The 24745-nt window shown below is 51.0% G+C and overlaps 1 protein-coding gene across 3 annotated transcripts in view; it reads left to right on the plus strand.

Moving 5' to 3' along the window:
• LOC306773965 (sodium channel protein type 2 subunit alpha-like) overlaps positions 1-24745 on the plus strand; it is a gene marked incomplete at both ends in the record, with an annotated part of 103422 nt that overhangs the window by 11060 nt on the left and 67617 nt on the right. For 2 of the 3 annotated variants that reach the window (XM_079263919.1, XM_079263917.1), the window contains 15 exons: positions 450-580; positions 747-827; positions 1163-1291; positions 1648-1739; positions 4687-4968; positions 5425-5488; positions 6158-6299; positions 9125-9331; positions 10961-11239; positions 14290-14631; positions 14833-14965; positions 16032-16270; positions 16365-16538; positions 22022-22378; positions 22464-22982. In XM_079263919.1, coding sequence (XP_079120045.1) covers positions 450-580; positions 747-827; positions 1163-1291; positions 1648-1739; positions 4687-4968; positions 5425-5488; positions 6158-6299; positions 9125-9331; positions 10961-11239; positions 14290-14631; positions 14833-14965; positions 16032-16270; positions 16365-16538; positions 22022-22378; positions 22464-22982 — 3171 coding nt within the window. Of the gene's footprint in view, positions 1-449; positions 581-746; positions 828-1162; positions 1292-1647; positions 1740-1915; positions 2008-4686; positions 4969-5424; positions 5489-6157; positions 6300-9124; positions 9332-10960; positions 11240-14289; positions 14632-14832; positions 14966-16031; positions 16271-16364; positions 16539-22021; positions 22379-22463; positions 22983-24745 lie in introns of all 3 variants that reach the window. The other variant, XM_079263918.1, reaches the window with a different exon arrangement.

Raw genomic sequence — 24745 nt, forward strand, 5'->3', positions numbered from 1 at the left:
CGTAGCTAATAAGTGGCCCCGATAGCTAAAGATTTCTAATAGCCCTCCCTTCCAAAAAACATGCAGGCCTTTAATCTACTCTGTACATAGAGAAAGTCCACACTGAGTGTGCTAATCTGTTAGCATAACGGCCTGTTTAAACGAGCTATTTTTAGACACAGGTTTGCCTAAACAGATTGGTGCATTAGCGTCTTGTCTTTCAGTCATGCTGTTTCAACAAGCCAAGCCTTTAAAGTCAAGGCCAAGAGAAATGCTGAATGCTAATTTGAGCTGCAGTACCACTTAAGCTAATGTGTCAGAAACATATCCCTCGTAGCGTTTGACTCTGGAACAACAACCACACACCTTGATCACTGCTGGCCGCATGACGGCAGACATACTGTCATCAGGAGGTTATTAAAACAAGGCTTGTTTGGTGCAGACTTAACGTTTTCTGTCTTTTCTTTCAGACCTTCATAGTGTTGAATCGAGGGAAGGCCATCTTCCGTTTCAATGCCACTTCTGCCTTGTACATCCTGAGCCCCTTCAACCCTCTAAGGAGGATAGCTATTAGAGTTTTGGTGCACTCATATCCTTTCAGGTTGCAGCTTGATTCAGATGAACCGGTGTATCAGGGAGACCTAACGCCTTGTCTGGCTTGCAACAGTAAATTTACACGGTTTAACAGTTACTGATGAACAACCTTCCGCCATGACTGCAGGGATTTGTGTGATTGTGCTCCTTGACTCTGTTCCTACGATGTTCAGCATGTTGATCATGTTCACCATCCTGACCAACTGTACGTTCATGACCCTGAGTAATCCCCCAGACTGGGCCAAGAATGTAGAGTAAGTACCCAGATATCCCTCTCTTTCTGTCAGTGCAGACACATCTCATCTCTTATCCTGGGATAGTAGGACCTAGTTGATGTAGCCTTACAGGAAAACCACGTGCACATGCGTTTTTGGAACATTTGTATGCGATCCACGAGTGACTCACATGTGAAGAACGTGAAAGCCACATGTAAATGACGTGTGTATTGGTAGGACAAGCACCGTGTCAGCAGAATGAGGGGCTGGAAGCAACAAGGTTGAGATTTACTGCTGCATTCACATCACCTGCAGAAGCTAAGTCAGTATGTCTCCTGGTGTGTTTTTAATTTCCTCTCCGTGTTGTTTATCAGGTACACATTCACAGGGATTTACACCTTCGAGTCCCTCATAAAGATCCTGGCTCGCGGCTTCTGTGTGGGGAAGTTCACTTTCCTGCAGGACCCGTGGAACTGGCTGGATTTCAGTGTTATACTCATGGCGTAAGTATGATGACAAGCGTGGTTAGCATCATCTTAACATGAGCTGGCACAGATTAAGCAGCCAAACGCTGCCCAGCAGCGCGTTAAGTCCTGCTGAAAGAGAGAAGAAGAGAGTTGAGGAGAGCTAGTAGGAAAGCTTGGATCTCATAATGGATGCGAGCCCCTAAAGCTCGGAGTATCTTGGCCTATATATGTTTCCCGCTTCAGTGAGTCCAGCTACGCTAAGCCAAGCCTTCAGCGCTACAGTCTTCTGTTGTTGATGTGAAGGAATAACTCATGATGATACTGCTGTAATTTCTGTGTGACAGGTTGATGTGTCTGGATGTTTTGTAGTAACTGTGCATTTAATCCTGCAGGTATATAACAGAGTTTGTAAACCTAGGCAATGTTTCCGCTCTGCGCACATTCAGAGTTTTGCGAGCTTTGAAAACTATCTCGGTAATTCCAGGTAAGGCTGCTACCTGCCATTTGTTCTCTGTGCGTGACTGTTTGCCATTCCCTCCTCTCCCACCCCCGCCCCCCCTTCCCGTGACCCTCCTTTCGTCTCGTCACGCCTCGTGTGTGGTACCCCCCCCACCCCCCAACCTTCCCTCCCCCCCCTCCCTCCCCCTCCCTTCCTTGCAGATATGTCACAGAGTTTGTGGACCTGGGCAATGTCTCAGCACTGCGAACCTTCAGGGTTCTGCGGGCCCTGAAAACAATATCAGTCATCCCAGGTGAGAGGGCCACCAAGGCCCGTAGGGTAACTGAAATGCTAACGGCTAACTGGCGTTTCGCTAACATCCCCCTTCCCCCCCCCCCCCCCCCCCCCCCCCCCCGTCTCCCCCCTCAGCTCATCTCACTGTAGCTAAGCCTGACAGCGCTACATGCTAACGCCCCTCATGCTGCCTTGGTCCCAAGGCCAGTAAAAGCTGGAATCTGACTCCAATCTACACAGATTGACAGGATTCTGGGCTTTTAGACGCATCCTTTAAGGCAGAATTCTTTTTGGTTGAAATCTATTCTTGCCTTGTGAGCCTTACAAGTAGATTTTTGTGCACTGTTTTTTTTTCCTTTTTGCATGAGACATTGCAAAAGCCGATTTTCTTGTGGCAAGGTCTTGTGTTGGGTTCCTCCTTATCGTGTTTTCCTGTGCATGTCCTGTTCAGTGTTGTGTGTTGTCATGGGAACATGATATGGTGAGTGGTGGTTGGGTAATCGTATTCTGCACATAAAGTAACTCACATTGCAAAGTAACAAAAAGCCTCCAGGACACTGACAGATGACAGATTGTAGCTGTAACATGTGAAGCTGGATCTAAAAGAAATCTGCTCGTCTCTGTTTTGTGGCAGTGCTAACCCAGTGCTAACCCAGTGCTAACCCAGTGCTAGCAGTGCCTGCACATCTGGGCTTTTACTGTGTAGAGGAGGCCTCATGATGGACGGACTGTGAGGAAAATACAGCATTAAAATAAGCATCAATATTGACAGAAACATGTGACACTAACTTTACAATCGCTTTCAATTGGCTTGAAACAACAAAGCTAAGCTAATTAGGCTAGCTAGCAAGGTGGCCCTTCTACGTCATTAAGGACTTTTTTTGGTCTATTCAGATAAGAGGATTTTTGTAATTTATTCGTGCATCACTCAACATGTTCGTGATACCCAAAGAAGGTGAAAAAGTTTATTTCTGTGTGAATGTCCACAGAGAAGCGTCTCCAGATGAAAATGGGACTTTCCCTCTCTTTGACTGGAACATTTAAACGTGCAGCCACTGTCTGCCATCGTTCTCACTTTCCTGCTAAAGACGTGACGCTGGACATTTACACGGACATCCCAGCTTTGACCTTGGATGTTTATTAGTGCCTGTGAAAATCTAGTGAAGCGAGCAACAAGCTCGGATGTTGTGAAGGCTTGTAAACAGGCGGCATCTTCTGGAGACTCTGGAGAAGGAAGGAAATCCGTTGTTCTCTTTACGTGCTAAACGTTGCCAAACATCAATGCCACATAATTTTTTCAATTCCTTTCAACTTTATTTGTACAGCGCCACTTCACAACAATGAAGTCTCAGGACACTTTACATCCACATCATTTCGAGCCAATTCATACATTTCCTATAATAGAAACCAACTGATTGCATCGAGTCATAACTTGGATCCAATCCTCCATCCTGAGCTGCACGAGGCGACAGTGGGAAGGAAAAAACTCCCCTTTAACAGGAAGAAAACAAGCGTCCTTTACGTTGGCGTGGTTGTTGGACAGTATGTCCGCAGGCCGACAGCGCAGAGCTCAGAGCTTCAGACTCACCTACTTACAGGTGTGGCTCCACATGGACGAGCGCTGCTGCCTGGACTCTGGCTACTGCACACAAAAGGGCTGCCATGAGCTGTTGAGGTGATTTTCTAACCAGATATAACAGCAGATGAGAATAAGCAGTGAAATGTTGCTGAAATGTCTGAAAACATGAAAGAGATCGCAGAATGCATGCAGACAATGCATCCGTGATTAACCCTTAAAACTTCACGGATCTCTCCATTCGCTTTCGCTGATACCGACAATACTTCCCCATCAGGACCAGCAGTGTGGAACTGGGATGGTCATGTGACCCTCCAGCTGGTCATGTGACCCTCCAGCTGGTCTACGGAGGTTTTCCAGCGTTTCTATCCGTCCAGGAGGTCTACAATCCAGATGTCGTGTTTATTCAGAGACTCTAGATGGTAAATCCACCATTATTTATCACATCTTCATCACCATCACTACCATGTTGCTAAGAGACCTCTATTTCCACCTGGACATGATGATGAAGACACTTCCTGTCAGACTTTCCACCAATCAGAGAGCTTAAACTGACGGTAACGTCCAATCAGGAGCAGCCAAAGATCAACAAGTGATGAGAAAAGCAGGAAAATAATGATCCTCTATGGCTGGAATAAAGCCAAGAAGACGTTTGGGATGCAGCTGAGGTGGAGGTGCTGCAGTGAGGACAGCAGGTAGATAGTAGCAGGAAGACGTGGGAATGAGTCTTTATGCTGCTTTATCTGTTCATACGTTCATTTTATATAATTTTAGCCTCAGAATCTGACGGCTGAGGCTGTCCTGAAAAACCGAGCTGCTTCAAGCAAAAGAAAGCGGATTAAAAACAATGATATCCTGGAGTTTTAAGGGTTAATGTACATGCTACACAGGGCATGATAAACATCCATTTCTCTGGTAGTTTATCAGTGACTAGCAGTGATCTGTGTTAATCTGGCTCCGGTATGACCCTCATACAGGAACCTTCACTGCATTCCTCATGGCTACCTGCTCCTGTAAACTCATGTTAGCAGCTTTTTCTCTGTAAGCCAGTGGCTGTAATTAGCAGACATTAATCATCCTGCACCGTCCTTGTCCCACCCCGCCTCCCCGCTCCCGTTTCAGGCTTGAAGACCATCGTCGGAGCCCTGATCCAGTCGGTGAAGAAGCTGTCGGATGTGATGATTCTCACCGTCTTCTGCCTCAGCGTCTTCGCCCTCATCGGCCTGCAGCTCTTCATGGGCAACCTGAGGCAGAAGTGTGTGCGAACGGTGGTTGGCGGCAACGCCACCAACAGCACCAACATCACCATGGATGACAGCTTCTATATAAACTCCACGAACTCCATGTTCCAGCTCAACGCCACAGCGGACGCCTTCAACTGGACGGAGTACATCAGCGATGAGCGTAAGAGCTGTGAAAGTGTCCCTCCATGTCTGCAGCAGGGTTAACCAGGGTCAGTTTAGCGCCAGATGGCGTGAGTCAGATACCGGCAACTTGGCAGGCAGACATGCATCAGGATGCTGTGTTTGGCGAGGAGGGGGGGTGTAGACACTGTCTGCTGCCATGATAGGGAGTGACAGAGATGGCTGGGAGCTCTAGCAAGGCCTGGTGGAACAAACTAGGTAAATGTGGCGGATAATCGCCACAACACCAGCCTTCATCATTCTCCTGCAGCCTTGGAGTGTGAGTCACTGACCGACAGCTGCAGACACCACGAGCTGAAGGCGAGACGGCGACACGGAGCTGATTAAAGCTGCGTTATCACCATTATGTTGTTCCTGACAGATGTTAGAAGGAGCCGTCAGTTCTCCTCCCCGGCGTCGGCTCGTCCTCCTTGACTGTGTGTCTCCTCCCCTTTAGGTAACTACTACTACCTCCCCGGGCGTAGGGATGCGCTGCTCTGTGGGAATGGAAGTGGTGCTGGGTAAGACATCTTGTTGTAAAATCTGTTTGCAAAGCTTGAGCATGTGCAGTGACTGTCCACATTTACCACCGTGCTGAACGATTACAACCGCTGTTCGACCTCACCTGCGCTTTATGTGTTCAGGTCAGTGCTAACCCAGGGATGTTGAATTTTGGCCCTGCAGGGCCGCTGTCCTTCAGGTTTTGGATGCTTTGTTGACATTTCAACAACACCAATCCAACAGCTAAAGTTCTGCACAAGAACCCATTCATTTGAGACAGGTGTTTTGAACTAGAGAAACTTGTAAAACCTGCAGGACAGGCTAACCAGCTACCTTGCTAACTGGCTACCAGGCTACCAGGCTAACAACTATCTGGCTACCAAGCTAATCAGCGATCTAGCTACCAAGCTACCAGGCTAACTGGCTATCTGGCTACCAGGCTATCTTATTGGTTAGCTTGGTAGCCAGATAGCCAGCTAATCGATTAACCTGGTAGCCACATAACGACAATATGAGTAAATTTAGAAAACAAAGGAATGAGGAATGTTTGTCTGTTTTGAATGCACAACTTTTTTTTTATGACAAAAACATAATAATTTCTTATTGGTTGTTTTCATCCAGTAATACCAAACAGTGTCCAATACACGAAATGCAAAGTTTCGTTCACAACAGCTTTGTGTTTTCTAAAGACTCTGTCCGGAGGGCTTTGTGTGCGTCAAAGCGGGTCGTAACCCGGACTACGGCTATACGAGCTTCGACACCTTCAGCTGGGCCTTCCTGTCCCTGTTCCGACTCATGACGCAGGACTTCTGGGAAAACCTCTACCAGCAGGTTGGGAGATAAAGTTTGCTCTACGTGTCAGAGTGTTGTGTAATATACACATAAAAACAGTCGGGTGAAGAGGGGGGCGGAGCTTCAGCTGATCACCACCTGGTGGTGAGTTGGCTCAGATGGTGGGGGAGGAAGCCGGTCAGATCTGGCAGGCCCAAACGTGTTGTGAGGGTCTGCTGGGAACGTCTGGCTGAGTCCCCTGTCAGAGCGAGCTTCAACTCCCACCTTCAGCAGAGCTTCAACCATGTCCCGAGTGAGGCGGGGGACATTGAGTCTGAATGGACTGTGTTCCGTGCCTCGATTGCTGAGGCGGCCAGCCGGAACTGTGGCTGTAAGGTCGTTGGTGCCTGTCATGGCGGTAATCCCAGGACTCGTTGGTGGACACCAGCAGTGAGGGATGCCGTCAAGCTGAAGAAGGAGTCCTATCGGGCCTTCTTGGCCTGTGGGACTCTGGAGGCAGCTGATGGGTACCGACGGGCTAAGCGGCATGCGGCTTCGGCTGTTGCCGAGGCAAAATCTCGGGCATGGGAGGAGTTCGGCGAGGCCATGGAGAAAGACTTCCGGACGGCTTCGAGGAGATTCTGGTCCACCATCCGGCGGCTCAGGAGGGGGAAACAGTGCTCCGTCAATACTGTGTACAGTGGAGATGGGGTGCTGCTGACCTCAACTCGGGGCGTTGTGGGTCGGTGGAGGGAATACTTCGAAGACCTCCTCAATCCTACCAACACGTCTTCCCATGAGGAAGCAGAGCTGGTGGACTCAGGGGTGGACTCTCCTATCTCTGGGGCTGAAGTCGCTGAGGTGGTCAAAAAGCTCCTTGGCGGCAAGGCCCCGGGGGTGGATGAGATCCGCCCAGAGTTCCTTAAGGCTCTGGATGCTGTGGGGCTGTCCTGGCTGACACGCCTCTGCAGCATCGCGTGGACATCGGGGACAGTACCGCTGGATTGGCAGACTGGGGTGGTGGTCCCCCTTTTTAAGAAGGTGGACCGGAGGGTGTGTTCCAATTACAGGGGAATCACACTCCTCAGCCTCCCTGGTAAGCCGAGGTGTTGAGGGGATCCGGCTTGGTGGCCTCAGGATTGGGTCCCTGCTTTTTGCAGATGACGTGGTCCTGTTGGCTTCATCTGGTCGTGATCTCCAGCTCTCGCTTGAGCGATTCGCGGCCGAGTGTGAAGCGGCTGGGATGAGAATCAGCACCTCCAGATCTGAGACCATGGTTCTCAGCCGGAATAGGGTGGATTGCCCTCTCCGGGTCGGGAGTCAGGTCCTGCCTCAAGTGGAGGAGTTTAACTATCTCGGGGTCTTGTTCACGAGTGAGGGAAGGATGGAGCGTGAGATGGACAGACGGATCGGTGCGGCGTCTGCAGTAATGCGGACTCTGCGCCGGTCTGTTGTGGTGAAGAAGGAGCTGAGCCAGAAGGCGAAGCTCTCGATTTACCAGTCGATCTACGTTCCTACCCTCACCTATGGTCATGAGCTGTGGGTCGTGACCGAAAGAAGGAGATCTCGTATACAGGCGGCTGAAATGAGTTTCCTCCGCAGGGTGGCCGGGCTCTCCCTTAGAGATAGGGTGAGGAGCTCGGTCATCCGGGAGGAGATCAGAGTAGAGCCGCTGCTCCTCCGCATGGAGAGGAACCAGTTGAGGTGGCTCGGGCATCTGGTCAGGATGCCTCCTGGACCTCCCTGGTGAGGTGTTCCAGGCACGTCCCTCTGGGAGGAGACCCCGGGGAAGACCCAGGACACGCTGGAGGGATTATATCTCTCGGCTGGCCTGGGAACGCCTCGGGATCCCCCCGCAGAGTTGGCAAATGTGGCTGGGGAGAGGGAAGTCTGGGCTTCCCTGCTTAGGCTGCTGCCCCCGCGACCCGACCCCGGATAAGCGGCAGAAGATGGATGGATAGAAAAACAGTCATCTGATCAACTTAAACCAGTATTTTAAAGAAGAAGTGAGACATTTTACTCTCATTCTGGATTTCTTTTGGATGGATTTTGTGTTTTCATGACTGATTGTTCCACCATGCTGCTGCAATGGATGCATGTTCTGCATCGTCTTGCTGAAATCTGCAAAGCCTTCCCGGAAAGCAAATGTCTGGATTTGATGCACACAAGCAAAGCATTTAAAGTGGCAAACAGAAAAGCATGTGATACTGTATGATACTGTCCGGTACACTGTGATACTACACGATAAGCTATATTATACGATTCAGATGATTGCCATCTTTAATTCTGAGACTCTGCCTCTTGGAAGTGCTCTCTTTCCATCCAGCCATGTTTCTGACTTGTTAATGACTTTTTTGTCCTGCAGTTTCTGATTTATACCAAAACGTTTCCATTTTTCTGTTTCCTCTTGGCTACTACTGCCAACAGATTCAGTTTGGGAACATTTTAAAAGATAATGAAGTGTTTAACTTTCAGTGTTCCTTGTGTTCTGTTGTTACTTAAATATGATGAGATTTCCAAATGATTCCACTCTGGAAATAGTGTCTGTTTTCGTTGCCTTGCTGTGTGGGGGTTCCCAGCTTTTTGTCTTTGTTCCCACCATACAGAGATTCCTTCTGATTCTCAGAATCTGCTGATGATGGTGTTACATGCAGTAGATGTGGGATATTCAAGGTTTTTCCTCATTTTCAGAGCCCACTTGTCTCGGATCGGTGAAACTGTCCATCACTCCATCTGCATTTAGTTTTTATTTACATTTTTCACACCCTGCTTGTAAAAGTTGTAGTTTCAGTATTTTCTCTCTTAGTGAGATGAAGCCTGTTCTACAGCATCCCATCTCTGTGATATTACGATGACTCAACTGGCGGTGTTGTCCTCTGCTTCAGACTCTGCGGGCCGCCGGGAAGCCCTACATGATCTTCTTCGTACTGGTCATATTCCTGGGATCCTTCTACCTGGTCAACCTGATCTTGGCCGTGGTGGCCATGGCCTATGACGAGCAGAACCAGGCCACCATCGAGGAGGCTCAGCGGAAGGAGGAGGAGTTTCAGGCCATGCTGGAGCAGCTGAAGAGGCAGCAGGAGGAGGCACAGGCAGGGTTTCTCTTTTATTCCTTCAGTGAAATAAAAACACAGGCAAGCAGCCGTCCAGGGTTGTAAATGCTGAGCTAACAGGTATGTTTGGTGGGATCTGATTTGTTTGTTGACCATAAAAAATACTCTAAAGGAGGCTGATGGTTTGACTGAGAGACGGTGTTGCCATGGAAACGGTGGGATTTATTATCATGGATGACTGACACCTCCAACTGCCTTAATTCTTGGTGTGACAGATCCAACAGGGTGTTGGAGAGATTCCTCACAGATTTTCCTCCATAGTGAACAGAAAAAGAAAAATAGCTGGGCTCCAAAAAACACTGGAAAAAAAACCCAGAAAATTACAGTGAAATTAAATATTGCAGTTTATATTTTCACACAAAATCTTTTGCTTGAATGTTCAATGAAAAGATGGGCACATATCATAAATGGCATGTCGGTACTTTAACGTGCCTTGCTTCAGGCCTCACGGCGTCTGTCACCACCTTTGGTTCAGGTTAGCATGTTTGTGTAATGAATGCTAGCAAAGGTTGGCTGAGGTGGATCGGGCTGGGCGTAGAGACAGCTTTTGGTTTGTGTCTCGTATAATTTTATAACAAGCAGCTTATGGTTACGTAACTGAAAAACATGAACCAAACTAATTTCTGTGAGAGCGTCCGCAGTGCTAGTTAGTGTGAGCAATAATTAGCAAAAGGTGGCGTCTAAGATCTGTGGAGTTGTCAACAAAGCTGCCCCTTCAGTGCTTCTTACCGCGGGTGAAAAATGGCGCCCAAACTTTGTAGGGTGACTAAAACGGCCCTTTTAGCACTAGTTAGCATTAGCATCAGTTAACATTAGCACTAGTCAAGAAAAAAATTGTGCCAAAATTCTATGGATTTCTCCCTAATTAGCTTTTGTGCTAATTAGCCTTAGCGTGCAGGTTTTTCCGCTCCATAAAAGCAGTGTTAGCCTGATAAATGTTAGCATGAGCTAACGTTTTCAGTCATTTAACATCGACTGAATCAAGGTTGTTTATTTGTGGCGTGAACATGGAGTCAGCAGAGACGCCGTCAATAAAAACGGGAGAGGAATAAAAAGACATCCGGTTCCTGGCGGAACAACGGTGCAATGCTGCTATAATCATGTAAAAACGGGACTCGTGGTAAATCTGACATCGTTGCCATGTGCATCCTGATTGGTGGATCATCAGTGTCATCAGTTCTGCTCTTTTAGACCTCTCTCCATCTCCGCTCCTGGCTTTAGATGGTTTAACCTCGTCTTATGAGGCTCCTTCAGACGTGTAAGTCCTCTTGTGGACGCGGTGAAAAACCTTCGTCCTGGATGTTTACCGACTCTAAAGCTCGTCCTTCTGCTGGATGACCAGATTCATGTGCAGAAGGCTGGGTTAGGAGGAAGTGATCGTGTCAGTGCTGTTTGTCGTCTTTCTGAAGCTTCTCATCTCATCATCGACACAACGAAGCTCATTAAAGTCACAAATGTTTGGTTTTTGGATGAAAACATCCAGACGTCTATTTTTAGATGGCGTCTGGGGCTCATTTAGACATTTGCAGAGCGTCTTGCTGCTTCCCTCGGCTGCCGGGCTCTCTGGGTTGCCATGACAACTGTGTTTGTGCTCTGGTTGGTTGGCAGGTTGCCGCGGCAGCAGCCACGGAGAGCGGCGAGTACAGCGAGAGAGGGGGCCCCACCTCCGAGTCGTCCTCGGGGACGTCAAAGCTCAGCTCCAAGAGCGCCAAGGAGCGACGCAACAGGCGGAAGAAGAGGAAGCAGAGGGAGGAGGAGGAGGAGAGGGGCGTCCGGGACAAGTTCCACAAGTCCGAGTCTGAAGACAGCATCAGGAGGTCCACCTTCCGCTTCTCCGTCGATGCCAATCGGCTTTCTTATGAGAAAAGATGCTCCTCACCTAACCAGGTAAATCCGGCCCATTCTGGTCTGAAATGTACAAAAACTTTATTCAACCGCGAAAGGAAAACAGAAGTTTTAAATAAACCCAGAATGCAGATGACAAAATACAGACGTACGAGCGACTGCAGCCAGGATCCGATCTGCGCTAGAACCAAGAACTGGACCGAGCTGGCTCTCAGGAGGACACACTGACAGCAGGACAGTCTGGGGGTCCTGGTCCGGTTTCAGAAAGATGTCCCACCTTCCTTTGGTGTGGTTTGTGTTCACATTGGACCCAGTGGAACCAATCCTGATCGACAGCGTGACCGAGTCTCTGCAGGGCGAAGCTCCAACAGAAACACCTTTATCAGACAAAAACTACAGATTTAATGTCATGCAGGTGGATTTTATTTATTTCTACTTCCTTGGTCCAAAGCCGAGTGTTCATACAGCAGAAACAGATCGTACTGGGCCTGGAAGACCACCAGGGTCCGGTTAAAGAGGACCAGGTCCGGTTAAAGAGGACCAGGGTCCGGTTAAAGAGGACCAGGGTCCGGTTAAAGAGGACCAGGGTCCGGTTAAAGAGGACCAGGGTCCGGTTAAAGAGGACCAGGGTCCGGTTAAAGAGGACCAGGTCCTGTTAAAGAGGACCAGGGTCCGGTCAAAGAGGACCAGGGTCCGGTCAAAGAGGACCAGGGTCCGGTTAAAGAGGACCGGGTCCTGTTAAAGAGGACCAGGGTCCGGTCAAAGAGGACCAGGGTCCGGTTAAAGAGGACCAGGTCCTGTTAAAGAGGACCAGGGTCCGGTTAAAGAGGACCAGGGTCCGGTTAAAGAGGACCAGGGTCCGGTTAAAGAGGACCAGGTCCTGTTAAAGAGGACCAGGGTCCGGTCAAAGAGGACCAGGGTCCGGTCAAAGAGGACCAGGTCCTGTTAAAGAGGACCAGGGTCCGGTCAAAGAGGACCAGGGTCCGGTCAAAGAGGACCAGGTCCGGTTAAAGAGGACCAGGTCCGGTTAAAGAGGACCAGGGTCCGGTTAAAGAGGACCAGGGTCCGGTTAAAGAGGACCAGGGTCCGGTTAAAGAGGACCGGGTCCGGTTAAAGAGGACCAGGTCCTGTTAAAGAGGACCAGGGTCCGGTTAAAGAGGACCAGGGTCCGGTTAAAGAGGACCAGGGTCCGGTTAAAGAGGACCAGGGTCCTGTTAAAGAGGACCAGGGTCCTGTTAAAGAGGACCAGGTCCTGTTAAAGAGGACCAGGGTCCGGTTAAAGAGGACCAGGGTCCGGTCAAAGAGGACCAGGGTCCGGTCAAAGAGGACCAGGGTCCGGTCAAAGAGGACCAGGTCCGGTTAAAGAGGACCAGGGTCCGGTTAAAGAGGACCAGGGTCCGGTTAAAGAGGACCAGGGTCCGGTTAAAGAGGACCAGGGTCCGGTCAAAGAGGACCAGGGTCCGGTCAAAGAGGACCAGGGTCCTGTTAAAGAGGACCAGGGTCCTGTTAAAGAGGACCAGGTCCTGTTAAAGAGGACCAGGGTCCGGTCAAAGAGGACCAGGTCCGGTCAAAGAGGACCAGGGTCCGGTCAAAGAGGACCAGGGTCCGGTCAAAGAGGACCAGGTCCGGTTAAAGAGGACCAGGGTCCGGTTAAAGAGGACCAGGGTCCGGTTAAAGAGGACCAGGGTCCGGTTAAAGAGGACCAGGTCCTGTTAAAGAGGACCAGGGTCCGGTCAAAGAGGACCAGGGTCCGGTCAAAGAGGACCAGGTCCGGTTAAAGAGGACCAGGGTCCGGTTAAAGAGGACCAGGTCCGGTCAAAGAGGACCAGGGTCCGGTCAAAGAGGACCAGGTCCGGTTAAAGAGGACCAGGGTCCGGTTAAAGAGGACCAGGGTCCGGTTAAAGAGGACCGGGTCCGGTTAAAGAGGACCAGGGTCCGGTTAAAGAGGACCAGGGTCCGGTTAAAGAGGACCAGGGTCCGGTTAAAGAGGACCAGGGTCCGGTTAAAGAGGACCAGGGTCCGGTTAAAGAGGACCAGGGTCCTGTTAAAGAGGACCAGGGTCCTGTTAAAGAGGACCAGGTCCTGTTAAAGAGGACCAGGGTCCGGTCAAAGAGGACCAGGGTCCGGTCAAAGAGGACCAGGGTCCTGTTAAAGAGGACCAGGGTCCTGTTAAAGAGGACCAGGTCCTGTTAAAGAGGACCAGGGTCCGGTTAAAGAGGACCAGGGTCCGGTTAAAGAGGACCAGGTCCGGTCAAAGAGGACCAGGGTCCGGTCAAAGAGGACCAGGTCCGGTTAAAGAGGACCAGGGTCCGGTTAAAGAGGACCAGGGTCCGGTTAAAGAGGACCGGGTCCGGTTAAAGAGGACCAGGGTCCGGTTAAAGAGGACCAGGGTCCGGTTAAAGAGGACCAGGGTCCGGTTAAAGAGGACCAGGGTCCGGTTAAAGAGGACCAGGGTCCGGTTAAAGAGGACCAGGGTCCTGTTAAAGAGGACCAGGGTCCTGTTAAAGAGGACCAGGGTCCGGTCAAAGAGGACCAGGGTCCGGTCAAAGAGGACCAGGGTCCTGTTAAAGAGGACCAGGGTCCTGTTAAAGAGGACCAGGTCCTGTTAAAGAGGACCAGGGTCCGGTCAAAGAGGACCAGGGTCCGGTCAAAGAGGACCAGGGTCCGGTCAAAGAGGACCAGGGTCCGGTCAAAGAGGACCAGGTCCGGTTAAAGAGGACCAGGGTCCGGTTAAAGAGGACCAGGTCCGGTCAAAGAGGACCAGGGTCCGGTCAAAGAGGACCAGGTCCGGTTAAAGAGGACCAGGGTCCGGTTAAAGAGGACCAGGGTCCGGTTACAGAGGACCAGGGTCCGGTTAAAGAGGACCAGGTCCGGTCAAAGAGGACCAGGTCCGGTTAAAGAGGACCAGGGTCCGGTTAAAGAGGACCAGGGTCCGGTTAAAGAGGACCAGGGTCCGGTTGTAGGACCTGGTCCAGAAAGTAGTCCCCGTCTTTTACACGGGACTTGAACCAGGGAACTGTGGTACCAGAAAGTCTGAGCCAGTCTTTCAGACGGCGTTCTGGTTGATCGTGTACCAAACCTTCCTCTTCCAGTCTCTGCTGAGTGTCCGCGGATCCCTCTTCTCCCCCCGGAGGAACAGTCGCGCCAGCCTCTTCAGCTTCCGAGGCCGAGCCCGGGACATGGGCTCGGAGAACGACTTCGCCGATGACGAGCACAGCACCTTCGAGGAGAACGACAGCCGGCGGGGCTCCTTGTTCCTGCCTCGCCGCCTGGAGCGCCGCTGCAGCGCCGTCAGCCAGACCAGCCTGGGGGCGCCGCGGATCATGCTACCGGCCAACGGGAAGATGCACTGCGCCGTAGACTGCAACGGCGTGGTGTCGCTGGTCGGTGGAACTTCTGTAACAACCTCTCCTGTAGGTCTCCTGCTGCCTGAGGTGACTCAACTCTTCCATGGTTTATTTTCCCACCAACATCCGTTGACTTCCCTCACTTCCCATCTCTTTGTTTCCATGTTACGTAAACGTGACGAAAAACAGGCGCATGCTTGAGTCACTGATTACATCAGGCAACCAGCTTCTCTTCAAAGTATTTCATAAATATTTTGAGCTGAATGAAGTTTTCCTTTTTTCTAAAAGGGAACAACAACGGATACGGAGTTGAAGAAGCGCAGGTCGGGTTTCCTGCAGCCGTCCATGGACTATCTGGAAGAACCAGGAGCCCGGCAGAGAGCCTTGAGCGTGGCCAGTATCCTCACCAACACCATGGAAGGTCAGAATGCAACAAGACCTCTGGGTCTTCATCAGGCCTGGCCGTCCATCTACATGCAGATTTAGTTTTTTAAACGTAAAACGTCTGCGAAGCAGGACGAGAACGTTTTCTGTCATTTCTTTGTCTTCGACGTAATAAATGTGACTTCAGTTTGATGAGCGGATCAGGGTTACCATACGCGTGTGGAAATGGACACGCATGTACCAGCTTACTCTGATAATGAGAAATACTGATTTTTCCCTTCCAGATACTTGGAATTAAATGCTTGCTGGTTTTAAAGATCCACTCTGATCTGAAAGTTGGAATTAATATGTAAAGTGAGAAATATATAAATCTATCAAATTTAAAAAAATGGAAATCAAGAATGAAAATATATGAAGATATCAGTACTTTTTGGTTTGAAAAACTGCATTTTAAAAATTTTCAGGTTCATAATATAAAATTATTCAAATAATAAATGAAATAAAACAAATTATCAATGTTTTTCTACAAAAACATTTCATATGTATAAAATATAAACAACAAGAAATAGAAATAAATTTGAATTGAATAAAAATATGATGAAAATAAAACATTTTCATAATGAAATTTTAAAAAAATGTATAATTAAAATGATAAATTTAAGAATATGATCACATTAATGGATGTTTTTCTTTTCTATAATCACATTCTACTATGTGAGAATGGCTCGCTAGCTCGCTAGCTTCATGCCATCCATCACGCTAGTGAGAGAGCTCGCTAGAATAAAACACAGAATGGAAATTGAACATAAAAGTATGTACCTTAGGCTAAATATTTTTTTAAACTACTTATTTTTGTCAAGATATTTCAGATTCTTCAATCAGTGTCAACATCTCAATGTAACAGTACTTGTAAAATGACTTTTTTGCACTGAAACAAAGAAAAAAAGAGTAGTTCACCGTATCTGTGGTGATGTTAGTTCCTGCTTCAGATCAGGTCATGCTGCAGGTGAAAAAACCTGAACTAAAATCAGTTTGACACACCTGAAACCCCCTATAGGTTTGTAACGGTGGAACTGCGTGAACAGTTCTTCCTTCTCTTCCAGAGCTGGAAGAATCGAGGCAGAAGTGCCCTCCATGCTGGTACAGATTTGCCAACACTTGTCTGATCTGGGATTGTTGTCCTGCATGGCTGAAAATCAAAGAGGTGGTCAGCATGGTGGTCATGGACCCGTTTGTGGATCTCACCATAACCATCTGCATTGTTCTTAACACTCTCTTCATGGCCATGGAGCATTACCCCATGACGAAAGAATTCGATAACGTCCTCTCGGTCGGAAACCTGGCAAGTGTCACGATTCACCTAGATTTAAAAGTTCTGTGGAAATTAGTCTCATGGTGCAGATTTGGATGTAGCTTTTTGTCTTTCTCCTCTGCAGGTGTTCACAGGCATCTTCACAGCAGAGATGTGCTTCAAGATCATCGCCCTGGATCCTTACTATTACTTCCAGCAGGGCTGGAACATCTTCGATGGCATTATTGTTAGTCTCAGTCTGATGGAGCTCGGCTTGGCCAATGTTGAAGGCCTGTCTGTGCTCAGGTCCTTTAGATTGGTAAGACAATCCACTAATCATCAAAAGACACAATATAAGAAGATGTTGTGGAATGTCTGCTAAAAGCACCATTTTACACATCCCAGATACCTTCACCTGGCTTATGCCCACATTCAGTCCTCCAATTATCCAGTTACAGACCAAATTCCAGTTCAAATTATCTAAAATACTTCAACAAAACAGACATTTTATTTTATCAACACATTCTTCCTGAGATTTTAACCTTGCAGTAGTGTTATTGAAGAAGCAATGAAGGAATGCTACACTTCTTCTTCTTTTTGCTGCATTTAACTTTGACTCCAAAAGAGCAGTTTTGAGTTAATTTCACTCCACATATGTAAAACTCTGGATGCAGATCACTCCTCCCTGAGCCGTCACCTTATCGTGGTGGAGGGGTTTGTGCATCCTGAAGATCCTAGCAGCTATGTTGTCGGGGGCTTTATGCCCCTGGTAGGGTCACCCATGGCAAACAGGTGTCTAGGGGAGGGACCAGACCAAGCACGGCTCAAAGACCTCTATGATGAACAGAAACCTGGGCATAAATGTTCCCTTGCCCGAACGCGGGTTACCGGGACCGCCCTCTGAAGGCAGGCCTGGGGGTGGGGCACGAGAGCGGGCGTCTGGTGGCCGGGCCTTCGCCCATGGGGCCCGGTCGGGCTCAGCCCGAAAGGGTTACATGGGCCCCACCTCCCGTGGGCTCACCATCTGCGGGAGGAGCCGTAGGGGTCGGGTGCAATGTGAGCTGGGCGGCAGCAAGGGGCGGGGACCCTGGCTGTCTGATCCCCGGCTGCAGAAGCTGGCTCTAGGGACGTGGAACGTCACCTCTCTGGTGGGGAAGGAGCCTGAGCTTGTGCGCGAGGTTGAGCGGTTCCGACTAGATATAGTTGGACTCACCTCGACGCATGGCTTGGGCTCTGGAACCAGAACCCTCGAGAGGGGCTGGACCTTCTTCCACTCTGGAGTTGCTCATGGTGAGAGGCGCCGAGCAGGTGTGGGCATTCTCATCAGCCCCCAGCTTGGTGCCTGCACGTTGGGGTTTACCCCGGTGGATGAAAGGGTAGTTTCCCTCCGCCTCCGGGTGGGGGGACGGGTCCTGACTGTTGTCTGTGCTTATGCGCCGAACAGCAGTTCAGAGTACCCACCCTTTCTGGAGTCCTTGGAGGGAGTGCTGGAGGGTGCTCCTTCTGGGGACTCCATTGTTCTGCTGGGGGGCTTCAATGCTCACGTGGGCAAAGACAGTGAGACCTGGAGGGGAGGGGAGTGATTGGGAGGCATGGTCCCCCCCCTCTGAACCCAAATGGTGTTTTGTTATTGGACTTCTGTGCTCGTCATGGATTGTCTATAACGAACACCATGTTCCAACATAAGAGTGTCCATATGTACACCTGGCATCAGGACTCCCTGGGCCGCAGTTCGATGATGGATTTCGTAGTCGTATCGTCGGACCTGCGGCCACATGCCTTGGACACTCGGGTGAAGAGGGGGGCGGAGCTTCAACTGATCACCACCTGGTGGTGAGTTGGCTCAGATGGTGGGGGAGGAAGCCGGTCAGATCTGGCAGGCCCAAACGTGTTGTGAGGGTCTGCTGGGAACGTCTGGCTGAGTCCCCTGTCAGAGCGAGCTTCAACTCCCACCTTCAGCAGAGCTTCAACCATGTCCCGAGTGAGGCGGGGGACATTGAGTCCGAATGGGCTGTGTTCCGTGCCTCTATTGCTGAGGCGGCCAGCTGGAGCTGTGGCTGTAAGGTCGTTGGTGCCTGTCGTGGCGGTAATCCCAGGACTCGTTGGTGGACACCAGCAGTGAGGGATGCCGTCAAGCTGAAGAAGGAGTCCTATCGGGCCTTCTTGGCCTGTGGGACTCTGGAGGCAGCTGATGGGTACCGGCGGGCTAAGCGGCATGCGGCTTCGGCTGTTGCCGAGGCAAAAACTCGGGCATGGGAGGAGCTCGGCGACGCCATGGAGAAAGACTTCCGGACGGCTTCGAGGAGATTCTGGTCCACCATCCGGCGGCTCAGGAGGGGGAAGCAGTGCTCCATCAATACTGTGTACAGTGGAGATGGGGAGCTGCTGACCTCAACCCGGGACGTTGTGGGTCGGTGGAAGGAATACTTCGAAGACCTCCTCAATCCTACCAACACGTCTTCCCATGAGGAAGCAGAGCTGGGGGACTCAGGGGTGAACTCTCCTATCTCTGGGGCTGAAGTCGCTGAGGTGGTCAAAAAGCTCCTTGGCGGCAAGGCCCCGGGGGTGGATGAGATCCGCCCGGAGTTCCTTAAGGCTCTGGATGCTGTGGGGCTGTCCTGGCTGACACGCCTCTGCAGCATCGCGTGGACATCGGGGACAGTGCCGCTGGATTGGCAGACTGGGGTGGTGGTCCCCCTTTTTAAGAAGGGGGACCAGAGGGTGTGTTCCAATTACAGGGGAATCACACTCCTCAGCCTCCCTGGTAAGGTCTATTCAGGGGTCCTGGAGAGGAGGGTCCGCCGGATAGTCGAATCCCGGATTGAGGAGGAGCAGTGTGGTTTTCGTCCTGGTCACGGAACAGTGGACCAGCTCTATACCCTCTTTGGGGTCCTGGAGGGGGCATGGGAGTTTGCCCAACCAGTCTACATGTGCTTTGTGGACCTGGAGAAGGCGTTCGACCGTGTCCCCCGGGGGCTCCTGTGGGGGGTACTCCGGGAGTATGGGGTACCGGACCCCCTTGTACGAGCTGTCCGGTCCCTGTACGACAGGTGTCAGAGCTTGGGCCACATTGCCGGTAGTAAGTCGGATTCGTTTCCGGTGAGGGTTGGACTCCGCCAAGGCTGCCCTTTATCACCGATTCTGTTCATAACTTATATGGACAGAATTTCTAGGTGCAGCCGAGGTGTTGAGGGATCCGACTTGGTGGCCTCAGGATTGGGTCCCTGCTTTTTGCGGATGACGTGGTCCTGTTGGCTTCATCTGGTCGTGATCTCCAGCTCTCGCTTGAGCGATTCGCGGCCGAGTGTGAAGCGGCTGGGATGAGAATCAGCACCTCCAAATCTGAGACCATGGTCCTCAGCCGGAATAGGGTGGATTGCCCTCTCCGGGTCGGGAGTCAGGTCCTGCCTCAAGTGGAGGAGTTTAACTATCTCGGGGTCTTGTTCACAAGTGAGGGAAGGATGGAGCGTGAGATGGACAGACGGATCGGTGCGGCGTCTGCAGTAATGCGGACTCTGCGCCGGTCTGTTGTGGTGAAGAAGGAGCTGAGCCAGAAGGCGAAGCTCTCGATTTACCAGTCGATCTACGTTCCTACCCTCACCTATGGTCATGAGCTGTGGGTCGTGACCGAAAGAACCAGATCTCGTATACAGGCGGCTGAAATGAGTTTCCTCCGCAGGGTGGCCGAGCTCTCCCTTAGAGATAGGGTGAGGAGCTCGGTCATCCGGGAGGAGATCAGAGTAGAGCCGCTGCTCCTCCGCATGGAGAGGAACCAGTTGAGGTGGCTCGGGCATCTGGTCAGGATGCCTCCTGGACCTCCCTGGTGAGGTGTTCCAGGCACGTCCCTCTGGGAGGAGACCCCGGGGAAGACCCAGGACACGCTGGAGGGATTATATCTCTCAGCTGGCCTCAAGCATCGCGTAGGCCGAAAAGCATGATGCTGTAAGTGTTCTCACCACCTGGACTTAGAATTGCAGAAATCTCACAAGCTCGCTCGGACAACTGGACCAGCCAACACTCCTTCCTGCTGGCATGTCGGGTCATCTACGGTCTTCCATGCGCTGAAGCGGAAACACATCCGACTTAGTGACTGCATTCATCTCACGGAAGTCTGTGCAGAACCGGGAATGTGTTATCAGACTTAGACGGGCTCTGCAATGCGCCTCTTTGTGTTAATCTCGTAAAAACATCACCCACGTCAACGTCACGCTCGATGAGATGCGTTTGAGAGGGAATGTCGCCAAATAAACCTGGAAAGGATGGAATGACATCAGCCAAATCCTCTTGCATCATTTCTGGCGAATGCCCAAGCAAAGAGCACGAATCCTGCATGATTCTTAAACTTTGCGCTGCCCCTGGAATGTAGCAGAACCTGGCAAACCTGACCGTCTTTGATAGTCACGAGTGTACGCAGTGCGTTTGTATAAAGTGGGAAAGGGTCTGTTGTTAGCTAAGAAATGTCTGAATGTGTCAAGTTATTTTACAGATTCACAAATTTCTGTTTTGTGTGGATTCAAACACACCCAGAGTTTATAAATCACACACTTTGGTAATTTCAATCAATCAAATCAAAATCAAAGATACTTTATTCATCCCCGAGGGGAAATTCAGAGTTCAAGCCAGCTTGTCCAAGGTCAGACATGCAGACATGTAACATTTATGACAAAAGAGTAATACAGAACCAAGCTGAAGCTCAGGCTGTGCAGCTAGTTTACCAGCGCTGCCTTACAAGATAAGAACAGAGATACATTAGGATCACAAGGGGGGTTAAGGAAAAAAAAAAGGTCATGTAACTCCAGACATACAGAGAAAAAAAACCTCATACACTGAAGCACAAACTAAAACAAGACACACAAAGTCCAGGGAGGCGGTGAGTCATGAGGAAGGGGACTGGGTGTGGATGAGGAGGGGGGACAGAGCGTCTATGAACATCTCTTCTTCTGTTCTCACGGGGGGGTTGCACCGGCCCAAGGCTGCTGGGAACCCGAATCCAGATATAATTGTTGTTTGGGTTCCAGGCGAGGAAAAAAATTTGCCCTTGGTCTTGAGTCCATAGCAGGTCTCAGGCTGGCAGCTCCAGACGGCCGAATGGGGGGGGGGGGGGGGTGTCAATTTCCACCAATTCTAGCAGACATCTTCTCCATGTTGTTATCAATTCTGTGGACCAGCTCTGGGACCGCGGCCAGATGCCCAGTTTGGGCCAGACTGGCATCCTGCTTACGGTCAAGTCTGGTCAGCGCAAGTCTGCGCACTGCTAGCCCGGCACATACCGTTACAGAATTCAGGCAACCTGCCAGTTGTTGCCAGAATCTCACGGGTCTTCAGGTAGATCAGAACTCCACCAGCGCCAATCAACAGAATCCCGATCACCAATAATCCAAAGATGTAAACATCCTCCATGTCCTCAGAGGACAGAACCACCAGACACATCGGTCTCCACCTGGCCCATGGGTCCTGAACGTATCCAGCTGGAAGCGTCCCCTCAGGACATGCAGGCTCCCCTCTGCCCGATCTTCGGGTTGAGAAAATGTGATCAATTGCGTTGAGAGACCAGCTGATCAGATCCATGATGTAAAAATTTGAGGAAATAGATGTAAGAAGAGGCTCTGAGTTTGACAGGACAAGTACCAGGCCAGAGTGGGAGGGAGGGGAGGAAACAGGAGCAAAAGAGAGAAGCGTCTGCCTTCGCTGAGAGCAGGAGTGGAAGAAGCCATACTTGTTTTACGACATTGACGTTATAGCTGTTTCGTACTCTTTTAACGAATATTGGCTGAACTTCCTGTACTTTCCGTTTCCCCGCAGCTGAGGGTCTTCAAACTAGCCAAGTCCTGGCCCACGCTGAACATGCTGATCAAGATCATCGGTAACTCGGTCGGTGCTCTGGGCAACTTGACCCTGGTCCTGGCCATCATCGTCTTCATCTTCGCTGTGGTGGGCATGCAGCTGTTTGGGAAGAGCTACAAGGAGTGTGTCTGTAAGATTTCTGACACCTGCGAGCTGCCGCGCTGGCACATGCATGACTTTTTCCACTCCTTCCTCATCGTCTTCCGAGTGCTGTGCGGCGAGTGGATCGAGACCATGTGGGACTGCATGGAGGTGGCAGGACAGACCATGTGCCTCATCGTCTTCATGATGGTCATGGTCATTGGAAACCTGGTGGTACGATGCCATTCCCTAGTGGGGATGTTGGGGAAGTTCTGCCTCTGGTGAGATGCTTCGTTCACTAGTTTTTTCTCTTCCTTAGGTCTTGAATCTCTTCCTTGCTCTTCTTCTGAGCTCGTTCAGTGCAGACAACCTGGCAGCAACTGATGAAGACAGCGAGATGAACAACCTGCAGATCGCCGTCGGACGCATACAGAGAGGCTTCTCGTTTATGAAAAACGCAATGCGGCAGTTCCTCCAGAGCGTCTGCTTTGGTGGAGGCGGGAAGGGCTCTGGTATGGCCGAGGAGAGCAAACCCCTGGACGAGCTGCACAGCAACGGCAAAGGCAACTGCATCCCCAACCACACCATGGAGATCACCAAGGACTCCAGCGGGGTCTACATGATGGAGGGCAATGGAAGGCCAGGAGGAGGGCTGGTGCTGGCGGTGGGTGGGGACGCTGAGGTGAAGTATCCGCAGGAGGACTGTGACTACATGTCCTTTATTCACAACCCCAGCCTGACGGTGACGGTGCCCATCGCCGTGGGTGAGTCAGACTTTGAGAACCTGAACACTGAAGATTTCAGCAGCGATTCGTCGGATGTGGAGGGCAGCAAAGAGGTAAAGACTTTCTGACGTAACGCTCTTCTGACTCCGTTTTCATGCATCACTCGTTGCGACTGAGAAAATCTGATGTAGTTTCGCTGCAGAATGAGAAACGTCCGTAACAAACTGACTGATTTACCTCCGTTCAACGCAGCTGACTGTTGGGACGTATGTTTGCATGTGTTTTAGAGGAATTTCCAGAAGTTACAGAACTGTGCAATTGTCACTTCTTTACGTTTTGTTTTGTGTCGAGAAACAGGAAGTAGTTCAAATTTTTATATTCGCTTTGACTTCATAGATCCTTGGACCCGGTGTGGACCTGCGAGGACAAGCGCTTTAGTTGTCTTCAGCAACATGTCTCCAGCTTTCTCTCAGCAAGGTCCTGCTAATGTTTCGTTATTAGCTTCCAGTTTTCATCCAGTCACGCCCCGTAATTTATCTTTAACTTTAGTATCTGCTTGTTTTATGCAGCATAGAGCTTGTTTTTAAACAAATTGGACCTGAATGTCGATAATTCTTCCTGGACAAGTCATTAACAGCGAATGTCTAAGCTAGGTCCGGTCCACAAAGACTCCAGGAACAGTTCTCCAGGATCCTTGAAGGAATTTCCAAAACTTTTCTGTGGATATTTTGTCTTTTGGTCCATGTTCTGTCCAGATGATCCAAAACTGATGTTCAGGTCCTGGTTCTGGGTTGGATCCGTCCCTCCTTCGGACCCGTTCAGGTCCTGGTTTTGGGGAGGATCCGTCCCTCCGTCGGACCCGTTCGGGTCCTGGTTCTGGGTTGGATCTGTCCCTCCGTCGGACCCGTTCGGGTCCTGGTTTTGGGTGGATCCGTCCCTCCGTCGGACCCATTCGGGTCCTGGTTCTGGGTTGGATCTGTCCCTCCGTCGGACCCGTTCGGGTCCTGGTTCTGGGTTGGATCCGTCCCTCCGTCGGAGCCGTTCAGGTCCTGGTTTTGGGTGGATCCGTCCCTCCGTCGGACCCGTTCGGGTCCTGGTTTTGGGGAGGATCCGTCCCTCCGTCGGACCCGTTCGGGTCCTGGTTCTGGGTTGGATCTTTCCCTCCGTCGGACCCGTTCAGGTCCTGGTTTTGGGGAGGATCCGTCCCTCCTTCGGACCCGTTCAGGTCCTGGTTTTGGGGAGGATCCGTCCCTCCGTCGGACCCGTTCAGGTCCTGGTTTTGGGGAGGATCCGTCCCTCCGTCGGACCCGTTCGGGTCCTGGTTCTGGGTTGGATCTGTCCCTCCGTCGGACCCGTTCCGGTCCTGGTTGTGGGTGGATCCGTCCCTCCGTCGGACCCGTTCGGGTCCTGGTTCTGGATTAGATCCGTCCCTCCGTCGGACCCGTTCGGGTCCTGGTTCTGGGGAGGATCCGTCCCTCCATCGGACCTGTTCAGGTCCTGGTTTTGGGTGGATCCGTCCCTCCGTCGGACCCATTCGGGTCCTGGCTCTGGATTAGATCCGTCCCTCCGTCGGACCCGTTCGGGTCCTGGTTCTGGATTAGATCCGTCCCTCCATCGGACCTGTTCAGGTCCTGGTTTTGGGTGGATCCGTCCCTCCGTCGGACCCGTTCGGGTCCTGGTTCTGGGGTGGATCCGTCCCTCCGTCGGACCCGTTCGGGTCCTGGTTTTGGGGAGGATCCGTCCCTCCGTCGGACCCGTTCAGGTCCTGGTTTTGGGGAGGATCCGTCCCTCCGTCGGACCCGTTCAGGTCCTGGTTTTGGGGAGGATCCGTCCCTCCGTCGGACCCGTTCGGGTCCTGGTTCTGGATTAGATCCGT

The sequence above is a fragment of the Telmatherina bonti genome, assembly GCF_933228915.1.
Source record: "Telmatherina bonti genome assembly, chromosome: 24".
In the NCBI taxonomy this organism is placed as follows: domain Eukaryota; kingdom Metazoa; phylum Chordata; class Actinopteri; order Atheriniformes; family Telmatherinidae; genus Telmatherina; species Telmatherina bonti.